Source organism: Geotrypetes seraphini, chromosome 8, assembly GCF_902459505.1.
Source record: "Geotrypetes seraphini chromosome 8, aGeoSer1.1, whole genome shotgun sequence".
NCBI lineage: Eukaryota > Metazoa > Chordata > Amphibia > Gymnophiona > Dermophiidae > Geotrypetes > Geotrypetes seraphini.
This window is the reverse complement of record NC_047091.1, coordinates 115,782,569-115,795,723: the sequence shown is the minus strand read 5'-3', so window position 1 is coordinate 115,795,723 and position 13,155 is coordinate 115,782,569. Positions and strand designations below refer to the sequence as shown.

The 13,155-nt window shown below is 41.3% G+C and overlaps 1 protein-coding gene across 1 annotated transcript in view; it reads left to right on the top strand.

The window, feature by feature from the left end:
- The window catches only part of LOC117365506 (semaphorin-4E-like), a 142,585-nt gene that overhangs the window by 96,780 nt on the left and 32,650 nt on the right, over positions 1-13,155 (top strand). Inside the window, exon 5 of the mRNA XM_033955983.1 lies at positions 8,798-8,897. Coding sequence (XP_033811874.1) covers positions 8,798-8,897 — 100 coding nt within the window. The remainder of the gene's footprint in view (positions 1-8,797; positions 8,898-13,155) is intronic.

The following is a 13,155-nucleotide window of genomic DNA, read 5'->3' as shown; positions in this document are numbered from 1 at the left end:
TCTGTATTACAAAATTTATTCTCCTAAAGGCCAACTCTCCTACCATCACATCCTAGTTAGCTTGGAGGTCACCCATCAGTGTGAATATGCTGCCTGCTTGTCCTGGGATAAAGCACAGTTACTTACTGTAACCGGTGTTATCCATGGACAGCAGGTAGATATTCTCACAACCCACACACCTCCCCAGGTTGGCTTCTTAGCTGGATTATCTTAACTGAAGGGAATACGCGCCTATGTCGGGTGGGAAGGCATTTGCACATGCATGGTGCGGGCTATCACGAACTTTCTAAACACTTAAAGTGGAGATGCACTTTTGAAGTGGTCTGTACCAGGGTTCCATCAGTGACGTCATCCATCAGTAAAAATATCTGCCTGCTGTCCTTGGATAACACCTGTTACAGTAAGTAATTGTGCTGTCCCTCTGGAGTGGTGGATCAAATGATAAAAACACCTGATTTGGATTAGTTGAAAACTCAGTTGTATTCCTTCATGGGCATAATCATTGCAACAGATCAGAACAAGCCCTGTATGGATTCTTCACTTTTTAGCCATAAGACAAGATTCAATACTTTTGCATAGATTCCCCTTTGTTACAACAGGCTTTTATAGTTCATCAGTGCTTAACCCAAAACTTCTAAAAGGTTCAAAAGAAAAAACAAATACAGTTTCAAAATGCTTTTAAATACGTCCTCCCTTAGGCCTATGCCTACCCGAAGGCAGGTCTTATTATGCAGTTCAGCTCCTTTAGACAAAAGTGCCTCTTACAACAGCTTAGAACTACAATTTCCTTTGCCAAACATTTCCCAATTCAAAAAACTCTTACTGGATTTGCCACTGAGCTCTTTTGACAGTGGAGCCCAGGGTAGAAAGGGACCTCCTTCCATAGTGACCAATGATTGTGATCCCTCCCCAATAGGACCCACAATCCAGGAAAAAAAAAATCACTGCCAGTTCCTCTATTATGGAAGGTGTTGTGCAGTGCAAACTGCCACAACCTAGAAAAAAATACAGGTTCTTTCAAAAGTAATTTGCAAAACCTTCACATGGCCTTAAGGTTCTAAAGTAAACTTTCTAAACTTGAGTTTATTTGGACAGCCATTAACCTATTATCAGACTTTCAAACAGCTTCAAACATTTAAGTTTGCTAAATGGCAAAATCTCAGCATATCTTCAGTTCAAACAAAAATCAGTTTCCATTTCACATAGGTCAGTTTCAGCATTTCCCTCACTAAAGTCCATGACTTCCTTAGGGTCTAAATGCAGTGGTACCTTGGTTTACGAGCATAATTCGTTTCAGAAGCATGCTCGTAATCCAAAGTACTCGTATATCAAAGCAACTTTCCCCATTGGCCATAATGGCAATGCTGACAATTCATTCCAGAACCCAAAAGGTGCTGAGGAAGTGGCGTGGGGTGGCCCAGGGGTGTATACCTGTCGGGTGCTGGGTCTCTAGGAAACACCACCTCCGTCTGCCAGCCGCTAGAGAACCCCATAGTGCCGCTTCGGGGGGATGCCTCTTCTATCTGCCAGCCGCTGAAGAAGCCCTGAGTCCACACAGCGCCACTTCAGGGGGATTCCTCCACCGGTCAGCCTTCCACGCCGGGTGCCTTCCACATGTTGGAGAGCCTATGAGAGCCCACGCAGCCGAGTGCCGTCCCACCTGCATGTTATGTATAATCATGCATAATGTTGATGATTGACGTTGTGCATAATCATACGCAACGTGCAGGTGTGACAGCACTCGGATGTATAGGCTCAGATAGAGACTCTCCAACATGCGGAAGGCACCTGGCGTGGAAGGTTGGCTGGCGGATGGAAGAGGAATCCCCCTAAAGCGGCGCTTCCTGCAGCTGTAAGTGCTCGTTTATCAGGGCAGTGCTCGGTTTGCGAGACAAAAGTTTGCTGAGTGTTTTGCTTGTCTTTCAAAACACTTGCAAACCGCGGTTCCACTGTACTCATTATTCTCAGTATCTTCACTCAGAAAATCTTCCAACATTTCAGTATCAATAGGATTAGATCTGACCTGTGTATTCTGATGAGGTATGCTGCTTCTTGTCCTGGGACCTGGTCTTCCTTCACGACGCTGTTTCCTCTCCAGCTTGGGTTGGTTCAGTGGCTGCCTGCCTTGTGTGCTCTGCTGCTGGCTCTTATAAGCCTCAGGATAATGAGCTACAGGTGTGCCCTGTTTTCTGCTGATGTAGTGACTAGAATGTTACAAAGTCACAAAAACTGCTCTTCTTCTGCTTATAACACCTGCAAATTCTCAAGTGGAGAAAAAGACCTTATTAATGCTCCAAAGGAGCTAGCACCATGCTGTGGTCGCCAGACTCACAAAGTATTGGCTAGTCCAGCAAGTATATACCAGACATATGTCGGAAAAACTCCACTTATTAGGGTAGTTTTATAGTCCTCACATAAAACAGGTTGCAGAGTAGTAAAATCAACGGGACATGGAAGAAACAATCATCCAAAAACAGCAAAGAACAAAAAATGGCTATTTATCATGAGCTGTTCCGTTGATTTCAGTCTGTGTTCATATCCAAAAAGTCCAAGTATCAATATTTCAAATCCCAAAGGGAATACCCCGTTTCGCCAATCACATCATCAGGGGAAAATTAGATAAACAATCCTCCGCTCTGGCATTATTGCAAAAGAATGGCAAAGAAGGAATCAAACTATGTTCCCTATAAGGATCACGCTCAGTTATGTCACACGTACTCGACTGATGTAATGACTAATTGGAAACACCCCCCCCCCCCCGCCCCATAAATGACAGGGTTACAAAAATGCACGCCATTCAAGGGCTGCAATCAAGCCATTAGGAGAAACCGTTTGAAAAGAAAAAAAATCAAATGCTGTTTGCTGTTTTTCGACCTATGACTGGTATATACTTGCTGTACTAGCCAATACTTTGTGAGTCTGGCAACCACAGCATGGTATTAGCTCCTTTGGAGCATTGATTGTGTGACTAGAGAACTGGATCGAGGACACATGCTAGATGTAATTTACTTAGATTTCAGCAAAGCCTTTGACATGGTTCCTCATAGGATGCTCTTGAACAAACTTGAAGGGCTGAAGTTAGGACCCAAAGTGGTGAATTGGATTAAAAACTGGTTGACGGACAGACGTCAGAGGGTGATGGTTAATGGAAGTCACTCGGAGGAAGGAAAGGTGAGTAGTAGAGTTCCTCAGGGTTCGGTGCTGGGGCCGATCCTGTTCAATATGTTTGTGAGTGACATTGCTGAAGGGTTAGAAGGAAAGGTTTGCCTTTTTGCGGATGATACCAAGATTTGTAACAGAGTAGACACCGAGGAGGGAGTGGAAAACATAAAAAATGATCTACAAAAGTTAGAGGAATGGTCTAATATCTGGCAACTAAAATTCAATGCAAAGAAGTACAGAGTAATGCATTTGGGGATTAATAATCGGAAGGAGCCGTATATGCTGGGAGGTGAGAGGCTGATAATAATAATAAATAATATAATAAATTTATTCTTGTATACCACCCATCCACAAAGTTCCAGGTGGTTAACATCAAAGAAGAACTGTACAGTCAGTGAAAGGTACATCAAATTAATAAAAATGAATGACAAGATAAAGAATACATATTATTTAACAAACTTATCAAACAAATGTGTTTTTAAAAACTTTCTAAAAACGTTATAAGAATCCATTTGACAAATAAGCAGGCTTAACCAAGAGTTCAGTTTACCTAGTTGAAAGGCAAATGTCCTGTTCAAAAATTTCTTGTAACGACAGTTCTTAACTGAAGGATACATAAACATAAACTTATTATGAGTGTTTTTTAATGAGGTATAAAAATTAAATTGAGAGGCTAGATATGCACGGATGGGGAGAGGGACCTTGGGGTGATAGATTCCAAAGATCAAAAGGCAAAAAAACAGTTTGACAAGGCGGTAGCTGCTGCCAGAAGGATGCTGGACTGTATAAAGAGAGACGTAACCAGTAGAAGAACAAAGGTGTTGATGCCCCTGTACAGGTCGTTGGTGAGGCCTCACTTGGAGTATTGTGTTCAGTTTTGGAGATCGTATCTGGCGAAAAAGACTTGAAGTGGTCCAGAGGAGGGTGGCAAAAATGATAGGAGGTTTGCGCCAAAAGATGTATGAGGAGAGACTGGAAGCCCTGAATATGTATACCTTACAGCAGTGGTTCGCAACCTTCCTCAATCTTCGCCTATCCTAAAATCACTGGCTGCAAATACAAATCCTTCTTTGACAGAACCTTCATGTTCCAAGCTAGCAAACAACAATCCTGGCTGGGAAACTACATAAATAAAACCAGACAGACCTACAACACATTCTGAAAATCAATCAAAACCACTCTGTTTGACAAATTCATCACCTAAACAGACCGACCTTCGCTCACCACGCTTTTCCCCCTACAAACCCGAAACAATCTCTCAGGCAATCCCAACTCCCTCTCACATCCCCTCCCCTCTCAACCCCGCTTACTTTCCCTCCACCCCCCCTTTCTTCTGCAACATTCCCCTCACACATTTATAATTCGCTGAATGTCCAGCCTTCTTTCGATGTGAACCGCCTGGAAGTCGTCTGACTATGGCGGTATAGAAAAATAAAGTTATTATTATTTATTATTATTAATGCCGCGACCCTTTAATACAGTTCCTTATGTTATGACCATTAAATTATTTTCGTTGCTTCTTCATAACTGTAATTTTGCTACTGTTATGAATCGTAATATAAATATCTGATATGCAGGATGTATTTTCATTGTTACAAATTGAACATAATTAAAGCATAGTGATTAATCACAAAAACAATATGTAATTATATATTGTGAAATATTTATTTCTAATTACAAATAAATGTATGTGGGCATGTGAGCAGACCCGCCTGGAGATGGATAGAGGAGCGGTTTTCTCGGTTCCTAAGACCAGTGTTCTTCAACCTTTTGACACCAATGGACCAGCAGAAATAAAATAATTATTTTGTAGACTGGCACCGGTCCACGGACCGGAAGTTGAAGAACACTGGGCTAAGTCGTACCCTTCTCCACTCAGTCTCCGCCCCAGACCCCGCCCCCCATAATAGTACTAATTGTAACACCATTTTTTCCATTCATTTTTCATATATACACACAATATAATTGTATTAACAACACATAATAGTTAACCACAAAATTAAAATACACAAAGCACACTGTATACTTTTTAACATTCATTCCTACCAGAAAACAGATAACCCCATGGAAATGCAGGACCAAAAACTAAAAGTACGAATATTTACAAACAAATCCTAAGATGCAAGACTCTGCAAGCAGTCCAATCCCAGAGCAAAAGAAACAAATGCATTTCTTCCTGAACAGACAAATCAATCACTAAATAAAAAAAAATAAAAGCATTTCCCCTACCGTTATTGTCTCTCTCCCTCCATGTGCCTTGCCTTCTGGCCTGCCCCCCCCAGTGTTATCTTTGGGCCGGTCCACTGTGCAATCAACGCAGCATCTTCAGGCCGGCTCCCTGAGTGCTGCATTGCACAAAGCTGTAGGCAGCGGCTCCTCATGCATGTTCCACGCCTCATCTGGAAGCCTTCCCTCTGACATTGCGACGTCAGAGAGAAGGCTTCTGGTTTAGATGCAGGCTGCGCATAAGAGCCTTTTTCAACGGCTTTGTGCACTGCAGCACTCAGGGAGCTGGCCCGAAGACACCACATTAATCGCACCGTGGACCGGTGGCTGAAGAACGCTGTCTTGGACCCGATGAATGTGCCGGCCCTATGGACCGGCAGAAAATTTCTGCGCACCGGCACCAGTCCACGTTCCGGTGGTTCAAGAACACTGTCTAAGACCATCGGAAATATGTGTTTTCCAATGGTCTTAGGCGACCCCTGTGAAAGGGTCATTTGACCCCCAAAGGGGTCATGACCCACAGGTTGAGAACCGCTGCCTTGGAGGAAAGGAGTTACAGGGGAGATACGATTCAGACGTTCAAATACTTGAAAGAACAAAATCTTTTCCAGAGAAAGGAAAATGGTAAAACTAGAGAACATAATTTGAGGTTGAGGGATGGTAGACTTAAGAGCAATGTAAGGAAATTCTTCTTTAAGGAGAGGGTGGTGGATGCCTGGAATGCATTCCCAAGAGAGGTGATGGAGATGAAAATGGTGACAGAGTTCAAAAAAATGTGGGATGAACACAGAGGATCTAGAATCAGAAAATAATAGTAAATATTGAAGATCTGGGCAGACTTGCACGGTCTGTGTCTGTATATGGCAGTTTGGTGGATGATGGGCTGGGGAGAGCTTCAATGGCTGGGATGGTGTAGATGGACTGGAGTGAGCTTTGACCGAGACTTCAGTAGTTGGAATCTAAGAATAGTACTAGGCAGAGCTTTGGATTCTTGCCCAGAAATAGCTAAGAAGAAGAAGAAAAAGACCCCATCAAATTTTTAGATTGAATCAGGTTGGGCAGACTGGATGGACCATTCGGGTCTTTATCTGCCATCATCTACTTGGTTTCTGTGTTACTATGTAATGAGGTCCTTTTCTCCACTTGAGAATTTGCAGGAGTTATAAGCGATTCTGTTCCCTCTCAGAAATGAAGAGCAGTTTTGTGATTTTGTTTAATTCACTGCTCTTTCTCCATTTGCTGTTATTGTTGTGACTAGAAAGTTCCCAGTGTTGCCTCAAACTGGGTTCCCCATGAATGTTGTGAGTAACCCGATAACTATTACCACTAGGAACAGTATCCACAGATCTACTGGTTCCTCACTCCTTAACCCAATTCTAGGTGAATGCAAATGAGAATTAGGCTGCTCACTGTTAGAATTTCCCTTGCTTTTTTTGGTTCTGGGTTCAGGTGTTGGTGGTGTTATTTCATTTGTGGTTTTTATTTTCCTTTGCCTGACGCTAGGAATAAGTGGTTTTGTACTATTCTTCACAGGCACAGGGTCTTCCCTATGACAATATATCCATTGTTGGTGGAAACAGTGGTGTCTAGAAAGTTGGCTTTCTCTGAGGAGTAGTCCATTTTTAATTGGATTGTACGGTAGGATGGTATGTATTGAAAGAATTGTAAAACCGTTTGAGTGTCTCTTCTCCCTCAGTCCAAATCATAGAAATATCATCAATGTACCAATAGTATATCTGGGGTTTTGCCTGATTATGTATTCAGAAATGTCTCTTCCAATTCTGCCATGAAGAGGTTAGCATATTGTGGTTCCATCCTGGTGCCCATAGCAATGCCTGTGATTTGCCGATAGATATAATTGTTAAAACGGAACTTGATGTGAGTTAGAATGAATTTGATTAATGCTGTAATAGCTTCCAGTGAGTATTGATGGTCCAGGGTAGATGTTTTAGGAATTTATCACATGCAGCAATGCCATCTGCCTGGGGGATGTTGCTGTATAGTGATTTTACATTCATTGTGACTAGCAGCACATTAGGTGGTAGCTTCTTGATATTGTTTAATTTGTTCAGGAAGTCTGTGGTGTCTTGTATGAAGCTTTGTCTTGTGCACTAGGGGTTTTAAAATTCCCTCTATAAGTCCAGCTATTTCCTCTGTGAGGGTGTTAATACCAGATGTTTGCCAGGGTTGCCTGGTTTGGGGGTTTTGGGTAGCATTATAATTGGTACAAAATGTTTCAGCAAAGTTAGTAATGGAAATTGACAGGATAGCACATATTACACCAATTCTGAAGCAATTACATTGGCTACCAGTTATATTTTGGGTGCAACATAAAGTTGTTTCTGTCATCCATCAGACTAATTACCATCAAACACCATGGTATTTTTGACAAGTTGTGGCACTCTATAAGCCTAATAGATCTTTACGATTTGAAAATCAAAAGCTATTAATTCCAATGGTGCAGGGAAATTATGCAGACACTAGATCGATGACTTTCTGTATTGCTGGTGTCAAAATGTGGAATGCTGTGATGGGTCAATTGCGACTTTGTATAAATCAGTTTCAGAAACAGTTAAAAACTCAGCTGTTTGTTACTGTATTTTTGTGATTTATTGGTCAGCATTTGAAGAAAATAATCTGCTTTATCATGTTTACTATTGTTTTCTTGCGATTTATTGGTTGGCATTTGAAGAGAAGAAATTGTTTCATTATGTAGATTTATGATATGGTTTGTTTCTATATTATGTATGTTTTAATTGATGTAAAACCATTTAGTTTTTTTTGCAAATGGTATAAAAAAGTTTTAAATAAATATAGAATGTGCTCACAGAAGGATGGTTAGGTATGAGTTTTTTAAAAATACTTGTTTTGGGAGTGTTTTGATCTAAATGAGTACGCCTAAGTCAATCCATGCCCAGACTCTGCCCCATATCCGCCCTTAATCATGCCTACTTGACAGTAGGTGCCTTGGTGTAGGCGCCTACCTCAAAGCTGTAGGTGCCACTGCCTACTGGTTAGCTAATTTTTAAAACTTTTTTTTTCATTGGTTTTTAATGGTGCTTTAAATTATCAGTGCTGATTATGCCAATTAAAAAATTGTTAGGTGCCTAGATCTACTAGGCTTGCCAATCTAGGCGCTCAACTTTAGGCATCTTTTAGAGAATCAGAGCTTAAATGCCACAAGTCCAGCATCAGCACATACTCATCCATTGATTCGTGAAAGAAATTTTGTTAAATTTATTATAACTGTATATTTGTTATTCAGATGTTCTACAAATTCCCAAATAAAACAAGTTCAGAAGATTCATTGACCTGAGACACTTGGTGGGGAGGAGAGAATAAGGGGGATGATTCCTGGAAGTTAGCAGTTGGGCTTTTCTGATTTGAGAATTATGAAATTTCCACGCAGACTGTCAACAACAGCAGTCTTCAGTTGGAAGGAAAACCGAAAGAGAGTCGGGGTAAATGTCCCTTCGAACCAACACTGAAATATTCTTCTCTTCTAGTTGGTAAGTCAAGTCAGTGCCATTTCCCAGTACACAACACTTAACCTGTGAGAGCTGTTAACTTTGATTTTCCATTCAAAGAATGTAAGGAATAAAAGGGTAAAATTCTACAGGGGAGGGGAAAATGTTATCCATCATAAAGCCAAACAAAGCTGTTCTCAGTGCACAGGAAAAAGTATAATTTGTAAGAGAGATCTCCTGACATGATAGAAGCATCTGCTTGTTTGCTTTCAAAATAATTGCCAAAAACACCTATCAGAAGATTTTTGCAACCAGGAATACAATATGAGCGCCACTTGTTGTCATTCTGAATGATGAGATGATACTTAGGGCTCCTTTTACAAAGATGCGTTAGGGCCTTAACACGTGGAATAGCACATGCTAAATTGCGGTGCACACTAGCCACTACTGCCTCCTTTTAAGCAGGCGGTAATTTTTCAGCTAGCGCACGCTAAAAACGCTAGCACACCTTTGTAAAAGGAGCCCTTAGTCTGCTACCTATGCGGATGTATGGTGCCATGGATGTGGAGTTAAAAACTAATACTCTTTACATATCCATAAAGCATATATTGGATATTAATGTTTTCAGCTATGATTTTTTTGGAATTAACAGAACCCTACACTAGCAGTTTTCCAAGAAATCAACTATATTTAGTTTTTATATTCTTCATTGCCTAGTGGCTAAGATTCCAATATTTTGGATATATTCTATGTATCTATATTATCTTATCATTTATTTGATGATAGTTTCTTGATAGGGCTAATTGCTCCTTGATATTTCCCAGTCACATGCTTATAAAAAGGGACTTATGATAAAATGTAAAGATGAAAATAAATATGAAGCATGGCTAAGTGATCTCATTTCACAAGGAACCACCAAAAAGATCATTAGTAATGGTGGTGAGTATAGACTATTGGATTTAGACTAAAGATGATCTACTTATTGGTTACATTTATAAGCAACAGGACATGGCATAGCTTATATTGCATTACTAGTCTATTAACGGGTGCTAGAATATATGTCTATCTTTCTTTCTGTCTCTCTCCCTATCCCTGTCTTTTTTTTCTGTCTCTCTCCCTCCGGCTGTCTTTCTTTCTGTCTGTCTCACTCCCTGGCCCCCTTTGGCTATCTGTCTCTCTCCCTGCCCCTGTGTCTTTTTTCCTTTCTTTCTGTCTCCCTCCCTACTTCCCTGTGCAGCTGCAGCATTGCCTCTCCCTCCATTTCTCTGTGCAATAGCATTATTTTCCCTTCCCCCTCCCTACTTCCCTGTGCAGAAGCCGAAGCAGCATTCCCTCCCCCTCCATTTCCCTGTGTAGCAGCATTTTCCCCTCTCCCCTACTTCCCTGTGCAAAAGCTGAAGTAGCATTCCCTCCCCCTCCATTTCCCTGTGCACCAGCACTTTTTTCCATCCCCACTTCCCTGTGCAGCAGCCGTAGCATTCCCTCCCCTCCATTTCTGTGTTCAGCAGCATTTTTCCCCTCCCCCCACTTCCTTGTGCAGCAGCCACAGCATTCCCTCCCCCTCCATTTCCCTGTTCAGCAGCATTTTTCCCCCTCCCCCCCACTTCCCTGTGCAGCAGCCACAGCATTCCCTCCTCCTCCATTTCCCTGTGCAGCAGCAGGATTTCTCCATCCCCCTAATCTTTCCACTGTCTGGCCGACTCCCTTGCCAGAGTTATTTTTCAGTTTAAAGGTGCCGCCGCGGCTCCTCTAACGATCCCCGCCTGCATCGGAAGTCTTCTCTGAAGCAGGTGCGGCTCGTGACAGGAGCCGCTGCGGCACCTGTAAACTGAAAAATAACTCCAGCAAGGGAGCCGGCCAACTGGCAGTTCAATTCGGAGCTTCGGTCTGCCCTGCTCCCTGCGTGCCTTGCCGTATTGTATTTTTTAGTTGAAAGATGCGGCGGCGGCTCCTCTCATGATCTCCACTGGCGTCGGAAGTCCGACGCAGGCGGGGATCGTGAGAGGAGCCACTGCCGCATCTTTCAACTTAAAAATACAATACGGCAAGGCGAGCAGGGAGCAGGCCAGACCGAACAACAGGACGAACCCATTCCATGCAATACCTTGAGATTCAGCATCACTGTAGCCCCTACCAGCAGCCAATATATAATATAATTAAACGGTCGCCGCGCATGCGCACTCCTACCTGCAGGGCCCTACAGCCCATGGAAAACGGAACACGCAGCTAGCGTTTTATTATATTAGATAAGGGGCATTTGGATTTTTTCAGAGAAGGAGAGCAATATATACTGTACATGACAGTCCATTTTATATGGACAATGATGAGAGTTTTAGGGTTGAAAGTAAAGGAGATTTGTGTTGTGGAAAATGGGGTGGGGATTGATGGGTTGTAATGTAGCAATAACTCATAATGGGGATGGAATTATTATTGGATTAGATTGTATATGAAGAAATACTGAGGTGGGATATTGTATCTATTCAAATAAACATGGAATCAGATGGAGAGTACTGAAGTCTGGGACAGTACCTTCTTTGTATCTATGGGCCCCTTTTATCAAGCTACACTAGAGGTTTCTAGTGTGAACTGGTGTGGTAAATGCTGCAACGCTTATAGAATTCCTATGATTGTCGGAGCACTTACCTTGCCAGCCCACACTAAAAACCTCTAGCACAGCTTGATAAAAGGGGGGTATATTAGGATATACACAATGCACTTTATTGAATTGGGGATTACCTGATGACCTTAAAAATTTCTCAAGGAATATCTTCCACTATTAAGCTTAAAACATTTTAAAAAAATCTTTGTCAAAATACAGGCTTTTATAGCTATGCTACAAGAAACCAAAAAAGGCAAAAATCTTAAGAAAAAATAAAGTAATAACTGATAATGGGCCACAATTTTTAAGAATATCAAGAGATCTAAGGATTAATAGGCAAAATAGGGATAATTATAAGCTAAACAAAGCTAGGGGTCCTTTTACTAAGCTGTAGTAAGCATTAATGTATACTTACTGCAGCTTAAAAAGAATTACTATGGGACATGCTTGCAGTTAATGTTCTCATATTAATTCTTGAGCAGAACTGTTGTTTATGGACTTGATTGCCATGGATGTCTCTACTTCCCATTTTGCGATGTGGCTCTTGGTGCTTGGGTACTAATTAAAGGCAGAGCCAGAGAGCACAGTGAAGTAGAGCAGAGTCACAGAAAAAAATCCTGCGTGGATTCCTTCTGCATATGGCATGCGGCCATTGGAACACAACCCACTTGTGTAGAATGTCTTGCCTATCTTCTGGAAAAGAGCTTACCAAGGTAAGTACATAATTTCTTTTTTCAGAATACAGTCAGAAACAGATACTAAGGAACTCTTTTACTAAGCCGGGGTAGAAGTTTCTACCACGGCCTAGAGCGCTAAATGCTCTGACATTGCTCCAACACTCATAGGAATTCTATGAGTGTTGGAACATTTAGCTCCTTATCACAGTAGGAATCTCTACCGCAGCTTAGTAAAAAGAGGGGGAAGGGAGTTTAAATTTGCTGATTAAATCAGAGGCAATAGGCCAAATAGAAGATGTTCAAGGTGAGATTTTATTTTGGGATACAACAATAGCAGTATTGCAGGGCAACATTATAGACTATTGTAGTACTAAGAAGAGATTGAGGGACTGCTATTAGACTTGAACAGAGTTTGGTATGCATGAGGCAACTCTGTGGAACTAATCCCACACTTCAAAATAAAACACACCTATTGGCCAAATAGGCATCCCTCAATGAACTGCTCCATCTGGAAGCCAAGAAATCAGATATATGCACATAGTTGATATTGGTAATATTTGGGAGTAAATGTGGAAAACTGCTAGCTAGTTGTCTGTCCCTGGGAAAGGCCCTTGAAAAATGTTAACTGAAAATTTATCAGGGTAAACTTGTTTACTCAGATGTAGAGCTTAATAAAACCTTAAAGCAATCTTTCATAAAACTTGGGCTAATAATAAAAGTTTGCTTTATAAGGCCCAGATGGGTATAAATAACTCATTGCTAAATCTCTTACTGCTATGTTCAGTAAAATAGTAGATATAAAAAGCTTACCAGAATCTTTATGGTTAGCATAAATGGTTTTTCTGAAGTCTGAGAAAGCTCCCTCTTTTTCTAGAATCTTACAGGCTTATTTCTTTATTATGTTATGAATTTAGATTATTGGCTATTGTGCTATCACTGCTGTATAACAGATTAGTCCAAGTGCTTTGCTGACCCACAAGTGAGATTTGTTTGTAATCACCATGCGGTCAAAAATATTTGAAAT